Source organism: Watersipora subatra, chromosome 4 (genome assembly GCF_963576615.1).
Source record: "Watersipora subatra chromosome 4, tzWatSuba1.1, whole genome shotgun sequence".
Taxonomy (NCBI): domain Eukaryota; kingdom Metazoa; phylum Bryozoa; class Gymnolaemata; order Cheilostomatida; family Watersiporidae; genus Watersipora; species Watersipora subatra.
In genome coordinates this window covers 27633322-27660901 of record NC_088711.1, presented here as the reverse complement: position 1 = coordinate 27660901, position 27580 = coordinate 27633322, and the positions used below count along the sequence as shown (strand labels likewise).

At 35.4% G+C, this 27580-nt stretch overlaps 2 protein-coding genes across 2 annotated transcripts; one reads left to right on the top strand and one right to left on the bottom strand.

The window, feature by feature from the left end:
- Positions 1-40: 40 nt before the first annotated feature.
- Positions 41-22905, top strand: LOC137392968 (ribonuclease H2 subunit A-like). Its single transcript, XM_068079343.1, has 8 exons — positions 41-236; positions 2353-2424; positions 3669-3795; positions 6431-6518; positions 8410-8547; positions 13599-13683; positions 16189-16312; positions 21992-22905. The coding sequence occupies exons 1-8, from the start codon at positions 53-55 to the stop codon at positions 22128-22130; spliced, it is 957 nt and encodes a 318-aa protein (XP_067935444.1). The 5' UTR covers positions 41-52; the 3' UTR covers positions 22131-22905.
- Positions 11360-12856, bottom strand: LOC137392966 (uncharacterized). The gene is made up of 4 exons (XM_068079342.1): positions 12525-12856; positions 12176-12414; positions 11854-12057; positions 11360-11772 (listed from the first exon to the last, which is right to left on the bottom strand). The coding sequence occupies exons 1-4, from the start codon at positions 12740-12742 to the stop codon at positions 11426-11428; spliced, it is 1008 nt and encodes a 335-aa protein (XP_067935443.1). The 5' UTR covers positions 12743-12856; the 3' UTR covers positions 11360-11425.
- Positions 22906-27580: the final 4675 nt, after the last annotated feature.

Here is a 27580-nt window from a genome sequence, read left to right as displayed (position 1 = left end):
GGTCAAGGGAGTCTCATGGTTAGTTCCGAGTGCGCCTAGATTGACTGTAAATATGGCGGGTAGATCGAAAAATATTAGCAGCTCTGCGCATTACAAATGCACAAATTCTATGAGCATAAAAAAATACGACGACAACAATTTGCACAATCATATTGCAGAATCTGTTACTCACGCAAAAGCCAAAGAATTAGAATGCTGGTTGGGTATCGATGAAGCTGGCAGAGGCCCTGTTTTGGGTTTGTAATCCTACATTTTAATTACACACGTAGCCTACTCTGGAATTGAATTCTCCGAAGAAAAGCAGCTGCTTAATACCTATTAATCACCGTTGAGGTTATGCACATTTGATATGCTACTCATTGTGCTCACATCTGTGAAATACCATCTACCTAGACCTGCCAACCCAAGAGTGGGGCAATGCGTGAGGTTTGATTTTCGGGCAATTGATGTATCAATGATAGTATATATGAAATTGTAGAAATTGGGGCAAAAATCTCACGCATTTTAATTTTTTTCTTTGGGGTGATTGCGTGAGTCTCACGCCCAATGCGTAAGAGTTGGCAGGTATGCATCTACCTCATGCTTTTGTGTTCAGAACATTACCGAACAAACCCCTTTTACCTACGGTGCGAGCCATTGTATAGGAAAAAAATATATGAGAAAGGAAATATAAGAGGAATTGCATGAGGAAGAAAATATAAAAGGAGATGCATGAAATAAATAGGGCCTAGTGATTGCTTTAATTATAGTATATAGGCCTAGTTATCGATATCAAGTTGAAACTTTCCCTTATCGGTTGTGTGTTCTTTTGCAAACTTATTGCAGCACGATACTCAACGTCTGAGTTCAACATCGTAAAAATGACACGATATGCCTAATATGTAGGCTTCATTTTTTAAGCAGCACATTATCATTACAACTTTTGGTACTTTATCACACTTGAATTAACTACATAAATGCCACCAGTCTTGTCACAGGTAATATGCAGCTAGCAATTTATGCCGGTGAAAATATGTTTTAAATGCACTCAATTATCAAATGTGCAAGTTACTGTGAAGGTATGTAGTTTGGGTATGTAAATAACAAACAGAACATTAGGGAAAATAAGTTGCTATTGTGTTTAAAACAAACATTAGTTAACAGTGAGATTAGTTATTAGATAGTAAACAGTTAACTATTACTTAACTAGACTTGACTACATAGTACCACACATTTTGCAAAACACTATATTGGAGCTTTCTATATTTCAATTTTTACAGAAGTTATCTATTGGCTGTCTTCAATATGAAAAGATATACAGCATTTTTTATTTACAAGGAGCCGTTCACTTATCAATAATGTTTCTGATGAAAACAGCTCCACATCTGACAAGAGTTATGAAGTGTGGTTAATATCTTGCTAACACGGCAATCATAGACTCTTGTTTTCAGCTCTATATTGAACTTTTAAGATCTTAATGAAAATTACAACTTTTCATCTGACATTCAGCTGACATTTCAAATGGAATGCTCGTTTATCTGTATACTCAAATACATGGCATGCAATACTACATTGACTACACATGATCTAACTAGTTGTATTAACTAGTTGTATTAACCTGGATTATATAAAAGCATCAATCGATCGAATAGAATTTCATCCTCGCTGTCTAATCTTTTGGCCTTACACCCGATTGAGAGAGCATTGACCAGGAAGTCAACCAGGAAGATTTATAAGGGGTCATTACATTATTTATCAATATGCATGCTATGATTATGCAATATATTATTTGATCTTATATGATGATATAATATTATTATACGATATGCAATATATTATGCTATCAAGACAATTGCTTAAAAACAGCTTCCTTCGCAGCACCACTCAATCGCACACCACGCAGTCACACAATCAAAAAGTTTATTTTCCAAGCTTTACTTGTTGTTCACACGGTATAGCCAATATGTACTGTAGATCTCAATAAATTATATTGCTGCCATGAGTATTTTGAAATTATTGCCTTTTTGAGAATATTTTTTACTTGAACGAGTTGTTTTTTTCTCTCAAAATTTTATTTCTCAAGAGATAAAAAATGACCCATTGTTTAGAATGTCGGTCTTCAGCTTTTCTATGTCAGTATTCAGTGGCATATCTAGTTCAACACTCAGTGGCATATTTCGTCCCACTTTCAGTGGTTTATGTACCGGTAGTTTGTGGTTGACCATAAAAATCAACATATCGAATGCAGATTTGCGTAACAGCTTCGCATTGCCAAGAACTGTTCTGAATCATATTTATAATATATTAATTATAATTAAATATTAATCACATTTATAAATATAATGTATATATGATATGGTTGATATTTAACAGGCCCAATGGTTTATGGAGTTGCTTACAGCCCACTCGATAACAAGGGAGATCTCAAAGAGATGGGATTTGCAGGTGTGTGAATTATGAGAACTCGTGTTCTTATAACATTTGTTGGATTTCATATAATTAATTTCACAGCTTGAAACATCAAGTAATTTTACATAACATAAAAACAGATTTGTTATACAGAACTGTGTAGGAAACTATATGTAAAAAAGTAAACTACTAAACTAATAGTCAATACAGAAAAGTTTTTATTGCCTTTTTTCTTTACGTTAAAAACTGGGTAATCTTAATCGATGGTATGCCGATCGATAAGTGTGCAGGGTTAGTCTGAGAATAAATTAGAAATTCTTTGTTTTTTGACATGGCATTTCGTATTCTTATATTTCATCTTTAATTATCAGATGTAGTCTTGCAATGTTCACTCATTTCAGGTGTTGTTTTGTTCTCATCACTCACTTTCTTCCTCCAGGATAAAACTATAAAAAGTTGATTCAGATGTTTGTTCATTTTTTTTCTACAATTTTGCACTTATTCTAAAAAGACGTTAACTCCTTTTTTTCACTTCCACTTACTCTAGCTTTTTTGGCTCAATAATTTTGAAATGAAAAATGTAAAGCACTGTTTAATACAAGTAAAGCACTGTATAATTTAACCGCGGGAAGGATTACTGCATACATATGTACTGATTTACAAAACTGCAATAAATTATTGTAAATTGCAACTTTGTAAATTACAGACCTACTAATGAAATATTGGTTCATTAGTAGGTCTGTTATTATTAGCTTATTATAACTCCCTAAAAGGGGTGTGAAATTAGGTAACACGTCTTGTGCTGGCTGTTAACTTTCTTCAGTCTGTATTTATCTTATATTTCACTAAATTCTGATAGCGTTATCTTTTTAGTACTAGATCTTCGTTAACTTTCGCTAGATATGGTTGAATTTAGTTTTTATGTTCTTCATTATTTTTATGCTTTATTATTAATTTCTACCAGTGTTTTTACTTGTACTTACAAAACTCCATTTTCACAAGTTTCAGTGATGGTATGCTGGATATTACTTTCTATATGGTGTCAAATAATAGCTCAATTATTATGTCATCTGCAGAAAAATATGGATATAGAGGCAAGCGTGAGGTTTGACCGTATACTGTTTTTAAACTAATGAATGAGAAAATTATGGATGGTTTAATGCATTTTTCTAGCCGTTCCTTCCTAGTTCTCTTGACTCCCATCAATATCATGTAATTTCAGCTAATAATGGTACTATTCATAGCAATATTGTCGAAATCTGATGCCTCATTTTTTGCAGATTCCAAAACATTGTCTGAGCCTCAGAGAGATAAAATGTTCGATGAGTTGAATGCCAGAACTGATGCAATTGGATGGATGGTCAAAATTTTATCACCTCACTACATATCTACCTGTATGCTCAGAAGGTTTGTGCTCATGGAAGATACCCTCTCTACTTGCTGCTGTTGTCTCATTCTACATCTGATACGTTCAGATCTAATTTAAATATATCATTTGCATTCCTGCCTCTTATAGTGCATTTGCATACCACTAAATTAAATTGACTGATATTTTACAATTTTTCATTCTGAATTAATTTGTTTAATATCCCACACTTTTAAGAGGACTAATTTTAGTTATAAATTACTTCATGGTTAATAATTTAACTATTTTTGTCTTTATGTGTACTCACAGATTTTAGCTTTTTTGTCCAATAAATAACTGGTACAAGCAATTTTTTGTGCGCCTCCCGAAACTTTATGGAAAGGAAATTTATCTGGGTCTATTTTTCTTACTCAAACAATGTCTAAAAGTATGCAATCAATTATTTTAATGTTGTAGAGAAGAGTTGCATGTCGGTCCACTGTGCAACTGTAAATCGGTTATGGATACAACCATGTTAAATGGACAATCCATTACATGCAGTTTTGTCTGCCACTATCTTTAACCATTGCTGCTGTGGATGAAACTTCAGTTAATTAAGAGTAAACCTATGAGACCTGAATGATAGTACTACCCTAGGACACTTTTATTTCGCTAGTATTTAGTTTCGTGGGTAGCTCACAAAGTAAAATTTCGAAGCAACTTAATTTCGCAGCTCTGATGAGTGCGAAAATATAGTGATGTGAAAATAAATGCAGTGGAACAAACATAATTATATTCCTCAGGTTCGGTTCACCGATAAAAAAATTCAATTTGCGACTAGTCTGTAATTGTGAACCGCAGGTAGAATGATGTGGGCAAGGTCGATAATGCAATTTGATCGCTTGCTGCCATTTGTTTCTTGGACTATCAACAGGCCAGTTTTCACTGGGGCAGCTGGCCGGCTGAGCCGCCCTAACTTTTTGGGAATTTTTTACGGTAAGTACATACAGTCCAACTCGAAAAACTCGCCCTCAGATAAAATGTAACATTTCATCTCAAACACAAGGTCAACTCAAACGGATTTGTTTGGTCAGTTCCAACGCAATGATAAATTCCTTCAGATAACTCGACCTAAACATCCTTTATTCGAAAAGTTATTTGCCCAACGGACATGGACGCGGTTTTTATCGCTGTAGAATGTCACTTCATTCCAAGCCATAGAGACAAACATCAACTTCTAGTAGTTCTTAGGCATCATTATTATCATCATCAGAGGCAAAATATTTTTTGTTAACGACTTTTATAAAGGTTTGCAAAAGATTCAGTTTTATCAATCACCCGCTTGGCCGTGTCCCATCGAAAGCGTAAAAGCCTCCGAATGAACTTAAAATAAAATCCGCAAAATTGATCTTTGTTAAAACGCTCAAAAGGAAAAGATGTTTTTTTTTCTGAGCGTATTAACTGTGGTCATGTTTTGCGTATTTTAATTTAAAAACGTCTCGTCAGTCACATCACTTAAAGCAAAACAAATCTAAAAAAATTACAAGTTATTGAAGAGGTGTCAGTGGTGAATCCAAACCTTTCCAGAGCCATGCTGCTTGTGTAGTACTGCGAGTGTCAGTGCATGTGTCTTATTTTCTTTCAACACCCGGTGCTCACTGCATTGATTGACGTCCCCAGCAAACGATAACGCTAACTAATGCATGTGCATTGTTAGCGTCAAATTCCTAACATCAAATTCCTATCATTATAAATCATTCCTAATGGGAAAATAATCCTAAATAATTGCAAAATAATAACGTAATAAATTTTGACAGTCAAATTATTTTGTCGGTTTATATTTTAACGATGCTATAGTGGTCGTTAAAAACGTTAAAATAAATGTCGTTATAAAATTCAATTATACAGTATCAATGAACAAAGCTATTTAGTTTCGCTCGTTTGTTATGATAGCTTAGTTTCGCACATGAAACTTTCGCGAGAGGATGACACCGCGAAAACGCGAAAGTTAGATGCCGCGAATACATAAGTGTCCTAGGGTATCACTAATGATAGTATTAATAGTACATAATAGGATTACTTCAGAATAATTTCATCTTCAGCTCTAAGAAGAATACACAGATAATAGAATTACTCAATTAATTTTTTAATCAGCAATAATAATATTAAATTTACGTTTAATAATAATAATTAAAAATCTTAACCTCTCATGATATTAATAATAACAGACTTACCTCAATATATGATGTTTCTTTGCTGTTTGACCAAACCCTTGCATCTCCTTTTCCTAGAAACAAAGCATCTCCCCATCTATCAGTCTTGGAGTGTTACCATCGACAAAGTGTTTGTGTCATACTTATTTTAGAGCATTCGAGATCAGCACACATGTAACCATAAAATAATAGTTTTAACATTATTGTTTTTCGAGACATAGTTACGGGTGGTGATGAGACTGTCGACAGCTAATCGGCTCGAGTAATGTTATGCCAACTTCTTGAGTTCTAATACCATGGTATCTTGTCATTTGTCCTGTCGTATCCTCTTTTCTGTTTTAGACTTTGTGTCATTTTATAACTTGATTTTTTTACCTTCATAGCACATCTAAAAAGTTATAGTTGATAAGCCTTTCACTGCTTTCTCTCACACAAACTATGGCTCAGTGTTTTGTTCAGTCGTAACTATGAAATACTTTTGTAGAAGCAAGTATAACCTAAATGAGTTGTCTCATGATACCGCCATCGAGCTCATTCAAAGTGTTCTCAAGAAAGGAGTGCGCGTGAAAGAGGTTTGTTGTTTGAAGAAAACATATTTGGACCAATTAAAATATTGGGAAAAGGGTTGTTTGTTCTCTGAAAATCTGTCTTCTTTTTTAATTGCTCAACAAGAAGTGAAGTCTTTTTTCTTTTTATTGGCATGTAACAAAAAACATCATTTTGTTGATGATTACCAGTGGCAATAAAAATTATACATACAAGGTTACTGTTTGTCCGAATTTATCTTAATCGTTCTAGCGCAAGGGATGCCTATCTTAATAACACACTCGTGATAAGGTTTTGGATCGCTCTTGGCTTTGTATCATACTCTTGAGCAATCCAACTCGGAGTTTTAACATAGTACTTCATATTTTCATAGTGTGCAAGACACTGAATCTAACAGACAAGGAATATTTATACGTAGCATGAGCCCTCAAGATAATAATGAGCAGCGGTACAACCCATTAATAAGAGCTATAGTTAGAGGCATCTTCTTGTTTTAAATGGTGCAGCAATGATAATAACCTTCTTTGGTTGAGTATTTAGCTGGCATGTCAACTCACATAAGAAGGAGAGTGTAAACTAATGACACAATGACAATAAGTAGAGACGGATGAAGAGAGTAAGAATAATTATTGAGTCTATAGCATAAAAATATAATCCACATCCTCTGCAGTCTCTTTCATAGTGTTTCGGCCTACAGTCATGAAGATAACTCCTTAGTTAACTCCTAGTTAACTAAGGAATTAACTTAGTTAACTTAGTCATGAAGATAACTCCTCATGAAGATAACTCAACTAAGTTTTTGGCCTTACAACTTATTGCATCCTCTCAAATTGACATATCTATAACCAATTACCTTTGTGCAGGCAAATAGCTTATCGAGTTTTAATAGATGTAAACATGAAGAAACTTATTTATATACAGTCAAACACTGACGTTTGAAAGTTAATCTATTCTGATATTTCATAGGTAGCGGCAACTGTATGTTGAGGTTTGATCGTTCTTGACTCGTTCACACAAAAATTGCATGCATATGCTTAAGGAGTATCGATTTTATGGTTGTAACTGATGTTCGTGGAATGTGATGTTATCATTTTTTCAGGAAAGCATGAACGCGGTGGGTGATCTAGGTGCAGTTGCACGCACCCAGGTTTTCGAATGTCTCCGATCTCGACCAAGGCGAATTTTACTCAACACCGACCGAAAATTTGACTTTCAACCAAACCGAAAAAAGCCATTTTTTATGTTATAATTGGTAGAAATATAGGACAAGAAATGATTTTGGTTTAATTTTTTAGTTTGCACAATCTGTTAGCATTTGTTATCCTTTTATTAGATTTTAGATCGGACACTATTGCCACCTTAGAATAGTCTAAACTTTGCTACTTCATTATTTTTGCTAAAATAACGGCAATAAAAGTAAAGCATACAAAATATTAATTTCTATCGATTTATTTTTCATTAAAATAAAGCAGACAGTTTATTTCTACACTTATTTATAGTATACAGCACACAAGACTCTAAGTAAACGAAGCTGAGGTACAAGTTACTACAGATACAGTAGTACTGTACCCTCTCCAACCTAGTCTAATAATATAATTTTATGAGACAATCACTCTATTTTACGTGTGGCCTGCTCTCTTATTATATGTGTTTACAGTTTATGGTTCAAAATAGTAAAAAATGTTTGCAAAGTTGTTTTTTAGACATTGATTAAAATATTTGCATTACTTGTAATAGTTTCCGATTTAACACAAATCGCTTTTCATATAGCCTTCTGAAATCAATTATTGTCATAAGCATGTACGATCGTAAATACATTCTTGTTTCAGGTGTATGTAAAAAAGTTAGTGACCCAAATAAATAAATTATTGTTTCATGTAGACACAGTCAGTGATGTAGATAAACAAATTGTTTCAGGTGTACGTGGACACGGTGGGTGACCCAGATAAATATCAGAAGAAGCTCAAGATATTGTTTCCTGATCTTGAAATTACTGTTGCTAAAAAAGCTGATGCTACTTATTCCATTGTCAGCGCTGCTAGTATTTGTGCTAAGGTATGTATTTCAGCGCTGTATTTTTAGGTAAATATGTGATGAATGCTGTTTTACTGCTCTAAACGCCACTGTTTACAATCTCAGTTAGATCAGAAAGTTGACTCTTTGTGTCATCTTGTTTATGAAAATACAAATTGGCCTTTTCATCAGGCAAGTTGTCTATGGGCTACCATATTGTAGGTGGGTTGACTTAGCGGTGAGAGGGTTGTTACAATGTTTGGTGATGTCAACATTGTCTGGTCATTGCCTGCATATCTCAAAAAAGCGGTTTGTAACCATTTTTGGGGATTGCTTCACGATGATTTGGAGTTGCGGTCTTAGTAGGAGATGTTTAAAAAATTCATTAGCTACTGTTGTTTACCCGTTACTTTGGTAAGGGAATGGTTTATAATTAGCTGTAAATAAAAGCTCATATCATGCACTATGTATCATGTAAAATAATGCATTACATGTTGTCTTTTGAGAAAATTGTGCATGTTTTATAAGGGCGCCTTGTGTAAAAGGTCAGTCTAGCTTAGACTGAATGCCAGTTTTTCTGCAATCTTTTGTAAATGTGTTGAAGACAACTACTAAACTCGCTACTAAATTTTTCGTGTTAATGAATTGACCTACAGTTGATGATGTTTAACTATAAGTATCCTATTCTGAGGTTGGGTGAGCTTTTGAGGCCTTGTACGCACTGCATTCTCAAGAGTAAGTCTAATTCTCTCATTCTCAAGAATAAGTCTAACTCTCTCATTCTCAAGAGTAAGTCTAAAGGTAAGGCCACACGAGACAAAATTCTCACGAAATCGGCGAAATTTGGACGAAACGATTCGTACGAATTGACATTTGGACGAATTCGTCCATCGTTGGTTGCGCACGATGAACGAATCCTGAATTGGACGAAACGTCAGAAATTCCTACGTAACGTTGTTTGATTGGTCGGTTGAAAAGGTTAGTTGAATGTTGAAGGTCGTTTTCTTTGGCGCATATCCAGAGTGAGAGATTTTATCTGTTTTGAAGAGAGAGTTGATTTTGCGTTGAAATGGAAGTCAACCATCTGGAACTTTTTATAGACTTGGTTAGGGAGAGAAAAGTAATATGGAGCAAACGAGAGAACGGCTATAAGGACTCAAGAGGGGTGAAACTGAACAATTTCAAGGACATCGTCAGTGAATTGGAGAGGGCGTTTCCAAACTCCAAAGTGAAGTTTACTGGTATGTTTATTTATTTCTAGTAGTAGGTAGTTGGTGGTTGCTAGCTAGTAGTGTGGTAGCTAGCTAGTAGTGTGGTAGCTAGTACTACTGATATCATTGGGTTTTTGGGTCATGCTTGTTTTGGACTGATTTTTTTTATCTGAGAGAGAGTGAGTAGATCATCTCAACAATTGTAACAATCAATTAATTACTTCAGTCTCAGTCATGTTGTCTTGTTCCACATATTCTACTGCTGCTACTCTCTACATGTACACATAAAGTTAATTAAGTTTGTTGTTTGTTTGCAGTCGATATGGTGATGAAGAAATGGACCAACCTTAGGGACACTTTTAACAGCAACAGAAGGGCGTATGATGCAGCTTGTGCAAGTGGGGCAGCAGCAGTCCAAGAGCCGCAGTGGAAGTGGTGGCCACTATTTAAATGGCTACTCACAGCTCATCGAGAGCAGGCGTAAGTTGGCTTTTAAGATGTTTTTGCACACAAATTCTGATTTGTTGGAATAATAACTGGTTAGTTACTAGTAATTTATTCTACTAGACTTCATAGCTGTGGTGTTGGCATTGGCGGTTTTACCAGAAAATTGAAAACATATATCTATGTATGTGTGTGGAACAGATTAAATAATTCAATTCAGTCTTTTGTTTTTTTTTCAGAACTACTTCTTCCACCAACATACCACCTCCCTCACAAGCCTGCGCACCCTGTCCATTGTCACCTGCTAGACCATCTTCTTCAGTTCCTGCATGCATCACACCGGTCGTCCCGCCAACCGCAGAAGCCCATGCACATGCGTCTACACCTGCTCGACCACCAGCAGCTATCCCACCAACTCCACCGACACTACCACCACCCACTGAACCACAGACGAGCAAAAAGGCATTCCGAGGTATCAAGCGCAAAAAGATCATTGAAGACCACTCCATCGACATCGAGCTGGAGTCCGTAAATGACCGTATCAGAGAACTGAGTAGACCCGCCCCAAAATCGGAACACCAGCTGTTTGCGGACTCAATTGTGCCTGGACTCGAGTGACTCACACCCTACCAATTCGCAGTTGCTAAGAACAGAATTAACTACATGTTGTTTGAGTTGGAGTATGCAGAGCCTGTCCCGCAACCAAGTAGCTCTCTCACAGACAGACTTCCCAGCTCCATGTCGTTTGTGTTGTCTCGGAGTACTGACAGGCCCACGAGCGAGAGACGAGATACACCAACATTCACAGAGATGTTGTCGCCCTCCTGGGATGATTCCTAGCACTAGATTAGCTACAAGTATCTTTCTGTTTGTTTAATCATAATACACATATTGTATTTTATTCCTGCTTATCTGTGTTTTATCATAATATTATCTGCGTGTATTTTTTATTAATTTTTTTTAGCGAACAATCAATCCAGAATCTCTCATCAGTTTGATATTTCTGTACAATCTAAAAATAATATTTGCTGACTTGCCAATCTTGTTTAGCCGATCAGAATTTATTTTATCAACCAGAATAAATACATTTGCACATAGCGTTGACAAAAATATTTGGAACTAAAATTTCTAATCTACATGAACTTAATACACATAAATTTAAAGCATTGATCTTAAATCAAAAATCAAATCCCCGATAATTCTGTAAAACGTAAAACAAACTACGACTAGTAGAGTTCTGAGCAGAGTGGTTGACATTGGTTCGTTTATCTTTGGTTAATATGGGCATCTTGCCATGAGACCGAGCCCTGTGGGCTTGAAAAATACTGCACAAGTCTGTCTCTGATTCCTGCTGCCTCTGCAGTCCCACCTCTTCGTAGCTGCGTTCGGTTTGGCTGGTCGGAGGGTGGGTGTGTTTGTGAACGCCAGAAACCAGGTGTGATGGAGCCGTCTGGGTTTGGAATGTCCAGGTAACCTGGTGGTGTGTAGCTGGTGTCGTTCACCGTGCGCAGAAAGTTGTGTAACACACACATGGCGCGAACTAGGTTTGTTGCCTTCTCTTGGTCTGCCTGAATCATCTTAAACAAGATTTGCCATCGACGAGATAGGACTCCTGCGAAACAAAAACATTTTCAAATTAATACATGACATTCCTCCACATGCGAAGTGAAAAGACCCAAAACACATCACTTACCAAACGTGTTTTCTATGATGCGCCGTGCACGAGAGAGTCTGTAGTTGAAGATTCTCTTGGGCACCGAATCGAGGGCTCGACCTGGGAATGGCCTCATAATATATGGTTTCAGAGGGAATGCCTCATCTGCCACAAACATGTAGGGAAAGTCTCCAGCTTCTTCATAAGCCACCAACGGCTCACTCTCTGGCAGATTAACTTGATCTGTGAAAGGAGAAAGCAAACGTAGTGAACCCGGCTGTGAAGCTGATTGGTGTTGGTTGCGGCATGTACAGATAATAAAAAATAAATAATAATTAATTAAAGATAATATTTTTCTAACCATTATCCAAGCCTCTTCTAAACTCGGATGACTCCCATATTCCCCCATCACTATTACTTCCTGGTTGACCAATGTCGATGAGGGTGAATCTGTATGAAGCATCACATACAGCTAGTAGGACGATACTGTCTCTCTGTTTGTAGTTCCAGAACATGGAGCCAGAGTGCTTTGGCTTCTGAATGATGATGTGCTTCCCGTCAATACTACCAAGGCAGTGAGGGAAGTTCCATCTTTCAAAACTACAAAATAAAAATGAAAGTTCGTTTTAGCAACAATGGAAAAAGGATATTATGAAGAAAATTAATAAAAATAAATAAATGTTAAGCACAAAAAAAAGAAAACAACAGACCCTTCAGCGATTGCCCTCCATTCATCTGGCCCTGAGGGAGGTTTGAGGTAAATGGGCTGCAGCACAGTCCACAGTGCGACACATGTGTCATCAATTATCTGGGAGACTGTTGATCTGCCCAAGCGGTAGTGAGCTGAGATGGCTGCGTGAGAACTTCCTTCAGCTAGGTGGTGAAGTGTGGCTGCCAGCTTCAGTCCTGGCTCTATTGACTTCCTCATCACTGTGTCCTGCTTTGTTATGAGAGGTTTTATTGCCTCAAGAATATAGTCAAAGTTCTCAGGTGATATTCTTAGGTATTTTATGTGTCTTCTTGAATCCTCATCTTCTCTCAACTCCTTGATCAGATTTGCATAAACTCCCAGTTGATCTCTTTTCTCATTTATGGGGTGGATCCAATACCTTCTGTCTGAGTTTGTAGTGAGAGTCCTCTTTTTCTGTTTGAATAGCAGATATTTTTTCTTTAGCAGTAGCAAAGCAATTTTTCTCCGTTGATCGTCATCCATGTGCGTACTGAAGCAAATGATTGAAACGGAATCGGCTTCAATTTATCACCGCGTTCTGATTGGCTAGTTGAAAGTTAGTTTCGTACGAATCCGTGGTGGGGAAACTGTGTGGCAGGTCAGAAATTTCGTACGAGTGGAATTTCCCAGATTAGTTGAAATTACACGATACGTGTGGCCCGGCCTTAACTCTCTCATTCTCTAGAGTAAGTCTAACTCTCTCATTCTCAAGAGTAAGTCTAACTCTCTCATTCTCAAGAGTAAGTCTAACTCTCTCATTCTCAAGAGTAAGTCTAACTCTCTCATTCTCTAGAGTAAGTCTAACTCTCTCATTCTCTAGAGTAAGTTTAACTCTCTCATTCTCAAGAGTAAGTCTAACTCTCTCATTCTCAAGAGTGAGTCTAACTCTTTCATTCTCAAGAGTAAGCCTAACTCTCTCATTCTTGTCGTTGTTTCCTTTTTTCTTATTATTAGCCTTCCTTTGATAAATGCTGCATAATATTTATTATTCAGTTGGGACACTGTTGCTTGCGCACAGCCTCAAATCATTAATTTTGGCAGGTTCTTGTTCCAGGTAGCTCGGGATAAGGCGACTCAAAACTGGAAGTTTGCTGAAAAAGTTGAATTGACAGAGGATTATGGATCTGGCTATCCAGGAGGTGGGTGACCTCCATTAGACAGAGAATTCACTTGAGCCCCCAATGTAAATAAAAGTACAAATAAAACTCTGAAGCATGGAATACATTTAAAAGGTCTTAAAACATAATTCTGTTTTTTCTCTCACCGACAGCATGAAGATTTTAACTACCGAATGCTGGAAGAATATTTGAAATGCTGTAAGAACTAATATTATTCCTCTAAGTCTGAGCTACTACATACCGTGTTGTTTGATAAAGCTGCTACCAAGAGATAAGAAATTGTATATTTATAACTCAATTTCTAAATAGTTTTAGATGCAATTAATTATCTTTTACGTTCTCTGAGCCAAGAATAGCAATTGCGTTTTCCTGTTGCTCTTTGTTCACATTGATTATTGACCTCTTCACCTATATGACCTCATAGACTGTCCGTCACTACCTCTGTTCAAATTTATGTCCACCTCTTGGCTATCCTTGTTAGCATCTATGGCTCCCTCTGGACTACCGCAGTCGGTAAACCATGTTTGTTCTTCAACTATCTTTAATAATATTATCGCCTACCATACGCCTACCCTTTTAACATTCAGGCATCCCCCTAAATTATGCCTCTCAAAATTCATGCCTAGCTGTTGGCGCTTTCTGTTCATGGTCCTGTTGAACAGATCTGTTAACACCATCTTGTTGAGTCTTATATAATATTAACTCAGCCTTATATTGACTCAGCCCGATTCAGGTTATTTGAATCATCAGCTTTTATGTAGCGGGTTAAAATGTACATGCATATTTAGCTAGTTACAAAATGTATATGCATATTTAGCTAGTTACAGAATGTACATGTATATTTAGCTAGTTACAAAATGTACATGCATATTTAGCTAGTTACAAAATGTACATGCATATTTAGTTAGTTACAAAATGTACTTGTATATTTAGCTAGCTACAAAATGTACATGTGTGTTTAGCCAGTTACAAAATGTACATGTATATTTAGCCAGTTACAAAATGTACATGTATATTTAGCCAGTTACAGAATGTACATGTGTGTTTAGCCAGTTACAAAATGTACATGCATATTCAGCCAGTTACAAAATGTACATGTGTGTTTAGCCAGTTACAAAATGTACATGTATATTTAGCCAGTTACAAAATGTACATGTATATTTAGCTAGTTACAAAATGTACATGTATATTTAGCTAGGTACAAAATGTACTTGTATATTTAGCTAGTTACAAAATGTACATGTATATTTAGCCAGTTACAAAATGTACATGTGCTTTAGGTAGTTACAAAATGTATTTGTATATTTAGCTAGCTACAAAATGTACATGTATATTTAGCCAGTTACAAATCGTACATGTATATTTAGTCAGTTACAAAATGTACATGTATATTTAGCCAGTTACAAAATATACATGTATATTTAGCCAGTTACAAAATGTACATGTGTGTTTAGCCAGTTACAAAATGTACATGTATATTTAGCCAGTTACAAAATGTACATGTATATTTAGCCAGTTACAAAATGTACATGCATATTTGGTAATCACTTAAAAACAGCTTCAGTTTTGACCAGTCTTTTCATGACACGTAAAATGGTTTGTTATCGTTTAGGCAGCTGAACCATGAATTAACACTGTTTGATTCTTACATCCAAAACAGTCTTGCACAAACTAAGACCTGAATTTTTTAATTATGCTATTGAATAAAACTAAATCATCGTTGGAGCAAATAAAAGACTCGCATCTTCTTTGCTCAGTTTTAATATTATCATTCTTTCCATGTATTTGGAGTGCTAAAAAAGTAAAATATTCTAGCGATGAGTCTTGGATTTTGTTGGTCAAAGTCAAATCTCGTGGTAGTTCTACTAAAAATCATCAGTGTCCGCTTTAACGTACTATGGAAATGTTATGCACATTGCGCTAGCAAAATATCTTTAAATCTAAAAATAGATCGGGATTGGCTGAAGATTTTGAGCGCTTGGACTAGCATTTTGTAAACAAGAAAGTGCAATTCTCTTTGTACATTGTCAAATGGGTCAAAACCCTAGTTTTCTCTCAAGTGACCTCTAAATATGAAGGTATGTTTTACCAAGTTAAAGAACTGATGCTTCAAATAACTTGAAAGTTGGTTATTTACATAAAAGACTGCATAATAACATGGTTGTGAGAGATTGTTTCACCTGAACATGGTTCAATAGAACCTTTAATATTTGAGCCCAAGTCTAGCCCTTGATAATGATTGTTCATATTTATTTCCAGCCCTTCACTATTTATGTTAGTACTTAAACATTTAGTATAAGTAAGTTATACAAAAATAGGCGTGACTCAATATAAATCAAATTTATATTGATTCCATATTGATATTATATTGATTCCATGCCTATTCCATATAACTTTCTATCTTTAGCATTTCGCCAGTTTTTTAGTAATTGTGACTCGCCTATCTTTTCTAAAGTTCAATGAAGCACATTTTGTATTATTGTTCACACTGTGTTATTGGTCTGTCACAATGGTCATTGATTGCAGATCCAAAAACAAAAGAGTTTCTAGCAAAGAATGTCGACAGAGTGTTCGGATTCAGTAAGTTAGTAAGATTCAGCTGGTCGACTGCGAGTAAACTCCTTGACGAGAGAGCAGTCCCCGTTCGATGGTGAGATGTCTTCATACCTTATATATAATACCTCAATCCATCTCCCTATTATATTCTCAGACCCAATATACTTGTGTGAAATATTTTGTGGTCTGGATGTTCCACTTCAGCGAATGACAATGTTTACTAACTTAAGTTTAATTAAGTTAGTATATATATATACATGTATATACTAGCTGTGCTACCCGGGTAATAAAAAAGTCTTTGGTCAGAAAATTCATTTGTATTTAACATCTAACAGCATTTGCCATTCTAACCTTCAAAAAAATTCTTGACGTTGATAGAACATTCGCGTGTAAAAGATGCATGATGCGAACAACATTGTCTGACTACACTAAGTCTTAAATAACAACAATAAAACGCAGTTGTTATTCTTGGCTCAGAGAACATTCACCAAAATACAGTGTGTTCTTATGGGAACATTCACCAAAATACAGTGTGTTCTTATGGGAACATTCACCGAAATACAGTGTGTTCTTATGGGAACATTCACCAACAGACAGTGTGTTCTTATGGAAACATTCACCAACTGACAGTGTGTTTTTATGGGAACATTCACCAAAATACAGTGTGTTCTTATGGGAACATTCACCAATAGACAGTGTGTTCTTATGGGAACATTCACCAAAATACAGTGTGTTCTTATGGGAACATTCACCAAAATACAGTGTGTTCTTATGAGAACGTTCACCAAAATACAGTGTGTTCTTATGGGAACAATCCCCAACAGACAGTGTGTTCTTATGGGAACATTCACCAACAGACAGTGTGTTCTTATGGAAACATTCGCCCAAATACAGTGTGTTCTTATGGGAACACTCACCAAAATACAGTGTGTTCTTATGGGAACATTCACCAACAGACAGTGTGTTCTTATGGAAACATTCGCCAAAATACAGTGTGTTCTTATGGGAACACTCACCAAAATACAGTGTGTTCTTATGGGAACATTCACCAACAGACAGTGTGTTCTTATGGAAACATTCACCAAAATACAGTGTGTTCTTATGGGAACACTCACCAAAATACAGTGTGTTCTTATGGGAACATTCACCAAAATACAGTGTGTTCTTATGAGAACATTCACCGAAATACAGTGTGTTTTTATGGGAACATTCACCAACAGACAGTGTGTTCTTATGGGAACATTCACCGAAATACAGTGTGTTTTTATGAGAACATTCACCAAAATACAGTGTGTTCTTATGGAAACATTCACCAAAATACAGTGTGCTCTTATGGGAACACTCACCGAAATACAGTGTGTTCTTATGGAAACATTCACCAAAATACAGTGTGTTCTTATGGGAACACTCACCGAAATACAGTATGTTCTTATGGGAACATTCACCAACAGACAGTGTGTTCTTATGGGAACATTCACCAAAATACAGTGTGTTCTTATGGGAACAATCACCAAAATACCGTGTGTTCTTATGGAAACATTCACCTCAACATACGATAGCTTTGATATATGCAGCAAATGCCAGATTAAAAGAATTCGGTATGTAGAGGTTTCACTGTATTTCATTTTCCAATATTTACCTAGTGTAAATTTTATAACTAATATTTTTAATTAAAAGGTGTGGGGTATTATCTTTTTATCATGGCAGGTGTCATTCATCATTGCATACCTTTTCTATATATTTGTGAATACGAGCTCAGATGAAATGACTCAGATAGTTTAGCATAGCTGAAATAAATATTTTTAAAAAAGCATAAGATATTACTGTTATGACATGGCATGGTAATTTTTATGTTTTACCATTATGTTGGCATTTGTGTCTGTAAATATAAGCATGCTTCTACAGCAATGTAGTTAGTGGAGCAAATCTTTTTTGACTAACAAGTGCAAAACTATATAAACATGTACATGTATGTGTACAGTTAAACCTGCACATACGAGCTTAATTCATTTTAGGATTGAGCTTGTATGTCAATTTACTCATGTCCCAACGCACTATTTCCTATATGAAATCCAAGTAATAAATATCTATTAAGTTGGTAAAAACTGCAATAAATATAACATTACATCTACCATGAGTTATTGCTTTTGAGACAGACGTAGCAGAGGCTAACGGCTGTCTAAGAGAGATTTGATAGCAATGCGATTGGTACACTAAACTTTTGTGATGCTACGCAACAGAAACTTTGAAATTAATTTTCAAGATTTTAGCTTACTAAACAGATGCTATTGAAAAGTTTCAAGTTTTTACTAAACTTACTTTAATTCTGTTGTCTAAATTTTTTATTGTCTGTTTCAGGTTTGATGCTGTTTTGCCTCGCATTACTATAACTTTTTATTGTCTGTTTCAGGTTTGATGCTGTTTTGCCTCGCATTACTATAACTTTTTATTGTCTGTTTCAGGTTTGATGCTGTTTTGCCTCGCATTACTATAACTTTTTCCGACCTTTTATAGAATCTTTTTTAAACTGACTCGACGAGAAAGACCGGGGGATGCGGTTCTTGAAAGCGGTCTCTCGCATACTTGACCATATAGGGGCCTCAAAGATCACTCGTATCTCAAGGGAGAAACTTGCTAAAAAAATTTTTATTTATATTTAAAAAATTTTGTATGTTGGGGCACTCGTCGGGTCTATGACGTCGCCGGGCCTATGACGTCGTCGGGTCTATGTCGAGGTATGACTGTACTAGATGAATGCCCTTTGTTGAACGGGGAACAAAAGAACAGTTTATAAACATTGCGTTACCTACATTACATTACCTATCACGTTAATTTTACATTACCTGCGACTGTTTATCAGCCGTTTTTTTTACGCGCGCTACGCCGGGCATTCATCTAGCTAGGCCAATGAGGCCAGATGGTAATCGTTATGTGCCTGATATGTCTTATCTATTATTCATCATGATGTACCGTTGAAAGCGTAGTCTAATGGATAAGCTCAAAGCCTCCAGAACTGGAGGATCTGTGATCGAAGGCTCTGCGATGCGGATCTTTTGGCTAAAACTTTATTGCTTTATCTGGACAGACACTCACATTTATGTATATAAAGTTATAAACTACCTAAATGGCTTGCAATGCACGGGTAATAAAAAGGTTTTTTGCACAGAAACTTATTTTCAATCAACATATACAACATTCACCATTCTAACTTTTAAATGAAGGTGTTTATATGTTTTTGTAAAAGGTGAAATGAAGGTGTTTGTTTATTTGTGTGTACTATAAGTTTAATTAAGTTAATATATATATATATATATATATATACATGTATATACTAGCTGTGCTACCCGGGTAATAAAAAAGTCTTTGGTCAGAAAATTAATTTGTATTTAACATCTAACAGCATTTGCCATTCTAACTTTCAAACTACAGTACATATCATGAGAAAAGTGTTTTGTGTAATTGAAATAAATTAAGAGAGAAAATAAAAACCACTGCAAAGGTTTTCAAACTTTGTCAAACAACTTTTAAGTTTTATATCATGAGAAAATTGTTTTGTGCAGGTCAAATAAATTACAAAAAATAAAACGGCTATCAAAGGGTTTAGATGTAAAAGTGAAATAATTAGCAATTACCTTTCTACATTGGTAAAAATGAGATATCGGACTGTCTTTGTCTGATTGAATGGTGAGAGAATGTAAACGCTCTTTCCACGGAGACGATATAATTGTCCGCGTGAGAAGAATTGTCCTTGACCCCAGATATAGTAATTGAACCTTAAAAAAAGTATTTCTTAACAGAGGCATCGTAACGCGTGTACGCACCAGTAAAATAGTCAGCGTGCGCGAGCGACAGACAGGCATACTTTGAGAAATATATATATACGTGTAGATATACCTAAATATATATATTTACATCTATATATACATGTACATTTCTCAAAGTATGTCCATCTGTCTGCATTCCGGCTATAGCGCATGCTGATTATTTTACCGATGCGGTCACACTCTACGACGCCCCTGTTAAGAAGTATTTTTCGTAAGGTTCAAAAGTATATCTGGGGTCAAAGCCAATTCTTTCCGCGAGGACAATTACATTGCCTCCGTGGAAAGAGTCTCCATAGAGTAGGATTGTATCCGTATTCAAAGTTTTGATGGAAAGCTTCTGGTGGCACAGTAACCTTTGTTATATACATGCACCTCTATGCAAGAATTGCTATTATTAATTCTACTTATTCAGGATTTTTATTTTGTTTTCTCAGTTTGTAACAATTGTATCGCTACCGTAGCAAAACCGAATTAATTTAGCTATTACTTGCTAATTATTTCACATTTACATCTAAACCTTTTTATAGTCGTTTTATGTTTTTTAATTTATTTGACCTGCGCAAAACAAATTCCTCACAATGTGAGGAAATATGAGTGTAATAGTTGTTTGACAAAGTTTGAAAACCTTAACAGTTGTTTTTATTTTCTAATAAATTACTTCACCTAACGCTTTTCTCATGATATGTAGTTTGAACGTTGGAATGGCAAATGTCGTTATGTGTTAAATATAAATCAATTTTCTGACCAAAGACTTTTTCATTACCCCGGCAACGCCGGGTAGCACAGCTAGTATACATATATTTATAGGATTTTGGAGAAGTCTGGGCATGTATTGTTTTCTAGTAGTTAACGCGTGCTAGCTGAATCGTGCATATTTTAACCAATCACCATTAAAGATTGGCACTGTGATAAGTATGTACCCAATTATTTCATAGTATGACAAATAGGCTGTGTTGCGGGGTGGATAGCAAGCCTGTTTGTAGAACCAAAGTTTTCGAGTTAAATTTTGGTGCGAACCGATTTTTTGTTTCTATAAATTTATTGTTATACCTGGACATACGACAAACAGACCAACAAACACTTGGATATATATAAGACTAGTTGAATGCCCGGCGTTGTACGGGTAATAAAAAGGTTTCTGCATAGAAAAATTTATTTTCAACCAATATATACCAATCTAACTCTTAAGACTTAAAGGAATGTATTTGTTTATTTTTGTGCGTCTGTTCGGCCAATGCATAATTCAAATATTTGAAAGCTTGAGGCATACGTGAAACAGATTATTAAAAAAACATTTCTTACTTCTTATGCTACACACTCGTTCAAGATTTAAAATAGTTTATAAATAGTGGCAGGTTTTAGTCGCCATTGACTAAGTTTCCTTGCCCAACAAATTGAAGCAACAAGCTACATGTAGTTTAGATCTTTACTATAATCAGAGTAGTGTTCGTTTGTCTAGAACTAGTGTTAGGAAGAAAGATTGCACCTCACAGGAGTTGAATCAGCACATTTGGCAGATGCAAGGATGTGAAGCCAAGCGCACCACCATCTAGCTACACAGCCATCATGCATCATGACCTCTCACTCAATCATGATCTTTCGGTGTGCTAGTAGTAACCAATAATATTTTCGCAAGCATACGTCATTAAAGATTGGCAGGTGTAATAAGTATGTCAACAATTATTTCATAGTATCACAGGTAGACCGTTTGTAGGCCTGTCTGCAGAATTGGTGATTCTGAGTTAGGTGTCAGTGTGCAGCGGTTTTTTCATTCCTAGATTTAGTCACTATAACTGGACATATGACAAACAAAGCAACAAATACTTCGACTTATATATATAAATATTTATGTATACATACATATATACACACACATAATATACCCATATACATGTTTATATATATTTTTTAAAGTCCAAATATATATCGCAAACTGGTTTATTTATCAGGGCTGATGATGAGGAGGAACCGAGCTCAAAGAAGAGGAAATCAATATCAACATACTTCACAGTAAATACGCCGACGATACAAGTTGTACCACACAGATATTTTAGAGAGCGCCAGCTCGTTTCCTGCACTTCTATCTGATCATATTCTGTTGATAAGGCTGTCTTTTGACACTTCTGCATATTTGACTGTGAAGGTGATGAATGTGAAACACATACAGTGTTTCATTTATTCTTGAACCAGAAATTTATACCGTTACAAAGCTTCATCAGTGATGATCATAATTGAAGCTGGAAAAATATTTACTTGCAGCACATTTGAAGGATATTGAGCCTTCTTTACTGCAGTGCAGTCGTCAGTTAAATACCGTAACACCTCTATTTGAATGCCATGGCACGCTATTTCTCAACCCTTCCCCTGTCGTAGCGGTCAAATAGAGGTGGTGTTCAAATAGAGTCTGATGTTGCATTCTTCAAATAGCCTGTCAGAATTTTAGGAAACTAAATCTAACCTTTTTACCGGCGAGGCGAATGTCGCCTATATTTTGCACTCTCCCTTAGGCGGAGCGACATTAACCCTTTTATGCAATAAATCTGCTAACTCAATTCAAACTTGTCAAAGATCTCTAAATAAATATGCGTTGAGAAGCTGAGAAATATATCTACCAGTTGATATCTATGGCTTTGATTAACCTGCAATAATAATACATGTATAGCCTTTGCCCTACTTTGCAATTTGTTGGAGCTTTAAATTTTTTATTTCATTTTAAATTTGAAGATATGTGTTCATTTTGTAACTCCATTTAACGAGGTTGCGTAGAAGCTTATTGCACTCATTGATATGTTGGCTAGTTTGCAGCCAAAACGGGCTTTTTATGTGCAATAGAAGAGGAGTTATGAATAAACGCAAGGATGCTATTAAATGATATGCCATAAATTTGCAAATTTAAAATTACCATATATAATGATAATATATCGAATGCTACAAATATATATTCAAGAACAAGTGACATGAATGAACCATGCTTCTAATACATGCAAAAACAAAATTAACAATTTTGAAACAACAATATTTGCATCATTTGCTCGGCCAGTTGCGTTCTGATTGTTGCTTTCAATTTAATGAACATCTCGCTGTTCAATACCTTCGGCCATGTCTTCTGACCTCAACTCTTTTGCACTGCTGAAGTAGTTGATATTAGCACAATTTGTTTAGAAGAGCAAATAATGATATACTTTCAGCCAGATGGGCGCCAAGCACAATTTTTAGCCTGAAACTAGTCGTTCGTATACCATCGTAAATATATACCGTTTTTTTACACATGTCCATGTATCAAGACCACGTTTAACATGGAACTGCTATATAGCCTGATACAGTTATTAATTATTTATATGATGTTACTTTTAAAGTTTAAACGAAAAAACTGAAAAGCTTCGAAATTGGAAAACGAACTTCAATACCAACAGAAACCATGAGGGATTTGTTATTGATGCTACTGAGTCATAATTAGTATGATTTTGTGGACAATTTCTTACTAATCACTTTCTAATACGAGTTCGTAAAGATCAAAGAATGTCAAAGTGGCAGTCAAATGGAGGTGGCGTTCAATAAGAGGTTTTTCGGAATATGAAATAGTTTTTCTGTTCGTCTTATTTCTTGTTTACAGAATCTGTTTTTGGTTTGGTAGGCAAATTAGATGTCTTTTTCTAAAAAGCAAATTTTTATTGGTTAGACGAGAGATGAGTAAAAACCACTTTTTTCAACTGTTTTAACTAGAGTTTTTTCAAGGCAATCAATCGCCTTTAATAGATCATAGTCGTAAAGCATATATAAGCAAACATGAAAACCATCTCCTAATGGCATAGAATTCATCCTAGGCTTAATGTATAGACTTTTACCTACGAATGGTGACTAGATTCTAAACAGAAATGTAGCTGTGATAAGTTTTGGATAGTTGTATAGTATGTATGGTTATTAATACTAAAAATATTGAATCGATGCATCATATATCTGCTAACTAGTACTAACTGGTACTAACAGACATATTGAAACACTGTTAAAGGAGATAATTTGTACTTAACACTGACATTGGATTACAAGCTTAGAATGTTAACAAGCGGTTGTCTGTCTTCGTTCATGTCATCCCACTAGAGTTTCACAGAGTATAACAGTACTCAGGATTAGTAGAATAATTTTTATCTCTATCAAGAAAGCTATTGACTCTTATCAAAGCATCTCAAATTTTCAGTGTCATATAAAAACAATAGATATGAATAAAATGAAATAGTACAAAAATACTTGTTGACATCAATCAAACTAGAGAAAACAGGATTTTAATTACTGAAAAAATTAGCTATAATGTTTCATGAACAGTTTCTATCCGTACTAGTAGCTTTCATACGAATATTACAGATGACAATTTGTAATAGCATTAGAGTGTCTCTGCCTGATTGCTTAATTGGCTCTTATTAGCAGCTGTGAACAGGACCTCAAAGGTTGAAGGGAGCTCGAGCTCCCTTTTACAAAATGTTTCCTATGGTGTCTTAATTACGTAATTAAATTTTATTTAGTAAACTTATTATTATCTGCATTATTATATATTGTATAACTGTAAGACACTTATAGACACTTATAGACACTGTATAGCTTATAATAATAAGCCATAAGCGGTGATGCTTAACAATAGGTTTAAGAATTTCAGGAATTTACCTAGGTTCATTTACAGGCAGCCAGTGATTTTATGGTTTAAACATGCCACTTGGCATAGGTCTCGCAGACTTCATGATGCTCTACAAAGTCTCTGCGCTGATGTTGTTACTAGCTACAAGTATATGCATGAGCTCTGGGTGAGTTATTACTTTATTGTGTCACATATAAACGATTCATAAGTTCTCTTCATGAGTCTTCCGAATGCCGCTCACCTAGTAACTTACTACTCACTACTCAGATGTAGGGCTGCGTGTAGGGCATTTACTGTATGACTAAGGCATAGAATAGGCCAAAGGTAATAAAACATAGTCAGATGTAGGGCTGCGTGTAAGGCATTTACTGTATGACTAAGGCATAGAATAGGCCAAAGGTAATAAAACATAGTCAGATGCAGGGCTGCGTGTAAGGCATTTACTGTATGACTAAGGCATAGAATAGGCCAAAGGTAATAAAACATAGTCAGATGTAGGGCTGCGTGTAAGGCATTTACTGTATGACTAAGGCATAGAATAGGCCAAAGGTAAGCATTATTTAGCTTAGCTGCATTATACCATATACATCTACCTACAGTAAAGATTTTTGTCAGGAGTGATTTAGAGCAGCCCTTTACCTGGCACATAGCGAACCTATAGAGTTACCAATAGACTTATCCCTCACTGAACAAAGCAGGATTGACTAATCATCCATTACTAATATTTCAGTAGTTTAAAGGAAATAATTGCATTTGAACAAAGCTTTCACTGCGACTTGTGACAGTGATGGAAGTTTTGTGCATATTTTAGATATTTCACTTATATTTGGTACCAATTACTTGGGCGCTTCGCAAAAGTCAGGTGCTTGTATTCCAGATTGAAGGAGCTGAATTTTTGAAACTTTTGTACTCTTTGCACAGTAAACAGTCTATCTATTCGACCAAAAAACTTTCAATACAAAGTTTGTCAACTAACTTGAATTGCTGCTTATTGTTGAATAATTTCGTTGCGTCGTAACGTAATGCCAGAAAATGATGCGAATACTACCGATGAAGCATGCTGGTGTTAAAAAGAACAAAAGTTCATAGACTTAGTGATTTCAATAATAAATCACTAACACTCATAGAATCGTGTTAGTGATTTCACTTAAGAGCACTCCTGAATATTTAATATTCATATAATCAGATATCATTTTAACCATATGCAATTTGGTTTTTGTTGAAATTTTGTTTAGTTGCTTTCTTGAGCCAGTCAATAACGCAACCAAATTAAGTTTGAAGACTCAAGTTGAATAGCTGTTCACTAGTCATCGCAAATAGAAACATTGCGTTTCAAGTCATCTCTTACTGTTGACTGCAATTATTTTCAGAGGAAGGTTACGGTTGAAATATATCTTTGCATAGACTCAATTAACATGTTTAAAACTATTTATTACAACAAAACGATTTGTTACCATGAAAAGATTTTAATTACTCAACCTATCTGTGACAGGTGAACAAATCTAATTGACCATCGTGAAGTCGCTTAACAGTCCAGTAAATTTTAGCGAATGACTTTTATCTACGATTCCTAAACATATTTTAATACTGCCCTATAATTTTTAAGCATTTGAGAATAGTATTTTATTGAGCCAATAGAGCATGACTGCTCGGTGCCAGTAAAGCGAATGAAATCGCTTAACATTCCTCAAAAAAGAAGCTTATTGCATCGCAAGAAAAAATTGGTTGTGATACTGTTTGAAGTACACAACTCGGTGACACAAACCTGTCAAGCACTGTCAAGCACTTGTTGTGTGATGCTCATGCAAATTGGTCTCAAGCTTGTGATTGCTTCAGGTTCTTACTCTATTTACAGAAAAACCTTTCTGGAAGGAGAACTGCTTGAAGGATTAGGTAAGAGAAAAATGTTTGAGCAGCTATAAGCCTATTTATAGGGTGTTCAAACTAATGCATCTGTGACTTTTGAATGTCTCCTAATGCTACTACACATGTAGAACTGGTAGGTAGAAGGAGAAGTTGGTGAATTTTAGCAAACAAGTTGTTTTAGCAAAGAATTTTTTTAAACTGCACTTATATTAGATTAGATATATTATATATTAGAAATATAAAATGGCTTACTCGCAGTCATCTTATGCACTTGCCTTTTAATGAACAGATAGTTTTAGAACAAAAATTTGTTCAGTTGTCTGTTACAGGAAACTAAATACTCACATTACTAAGTAGTCAGCAGAACTGTGCCCAAATCATTGGTGATAATAATACTCAAATCTTTGTATTTGAGGTCTCGAGACCATGTTTTTAAATAAAATTCAAAACAACTCTTATTCATCAAATAAAAATGAATGTAATTCAATAAAAAATGACATTTGGAAATATTACAACCTTATTGCTAAAGGTATACAATGATACCTCCCGCAAGTAGGCACATTCCTGAAAAGTCTTCATTCCAAAATTGCTCGGAAGTACTGATGATGACCTAGCTTACCGTAAACATATGCTTTGTTTTTCTATACGTTTCCCGGCTCCATAATCTGTCAATATGCCCAAACTATTATTCACTGATTTAGTATTGAATTGTGCACATGAATTAAGTTATTTGGTAGACGCTATTTGACAAGCAAAAGTGATTTGATTTTAATCAGATCGACTTTTAAGCGATTTGCTTTTAAAGAAAAAATGAATTTGAGACATCTTCTATTTAGAATGAGTTGTTATTGCTCCCATCAACAATTCTCTCTTTGTCTCCAGTAAGTCAATGCTTCATTCTTTCTAATACTTGACCGTGGCAAAAGATTTTAATTGTCCAGCATTTACACTAGAATTGTATTTACTGCATTTTTAGTCAAACAGGGTCCATAGGGTTTAGTCCATAGGGTTCGCGTTCACCAGTCACACAGAGTCACAACTAACT

Coding starts and splice junctions, on each gene's coding strand:
- LOC137392968 (XM_068079343.1), top strand. CDS start 53: ATGGCGGGTAGATCGAAAAATATTAGCAGCTCTGCGCATTACAAATGC. Junction 2,425..3,668: donor CAAAGAGATGGGATTTGCAG/GTGTGTGAATTA, acceptor CATTTTTTGCAG/ATTCCAAAACATTGTCTGAG. Junction 13,684..16,188: donor TGGATCTGGCTATCCAGGAG/GTGGGTGACCTC, acceptor CATTGATTGCAG/ATCCAAAAACAAAAGAGTTT.
- LOC137392966 (XM_068079342.1), bottom strand. CDS start 12,742: ATGAGGAAGTCAATAGAGCCAGGACTGAAGCTGGCAGCCACACTTCAC. Junction 12,058..12,175: donor TAGAAGAGGCTTGGATAATG/GTTAGAAAAATA, acceptor CTCCTTTCACAG/ATCAAGTTAATCTGCCAGAG. Junction 11,773..11,853: donor CATCATAGAAAACACGTTTG/GTAAGTGATGTG, acceptor TTTGTTTCGCAG/GAGTCCTATCTCGTCGATGG.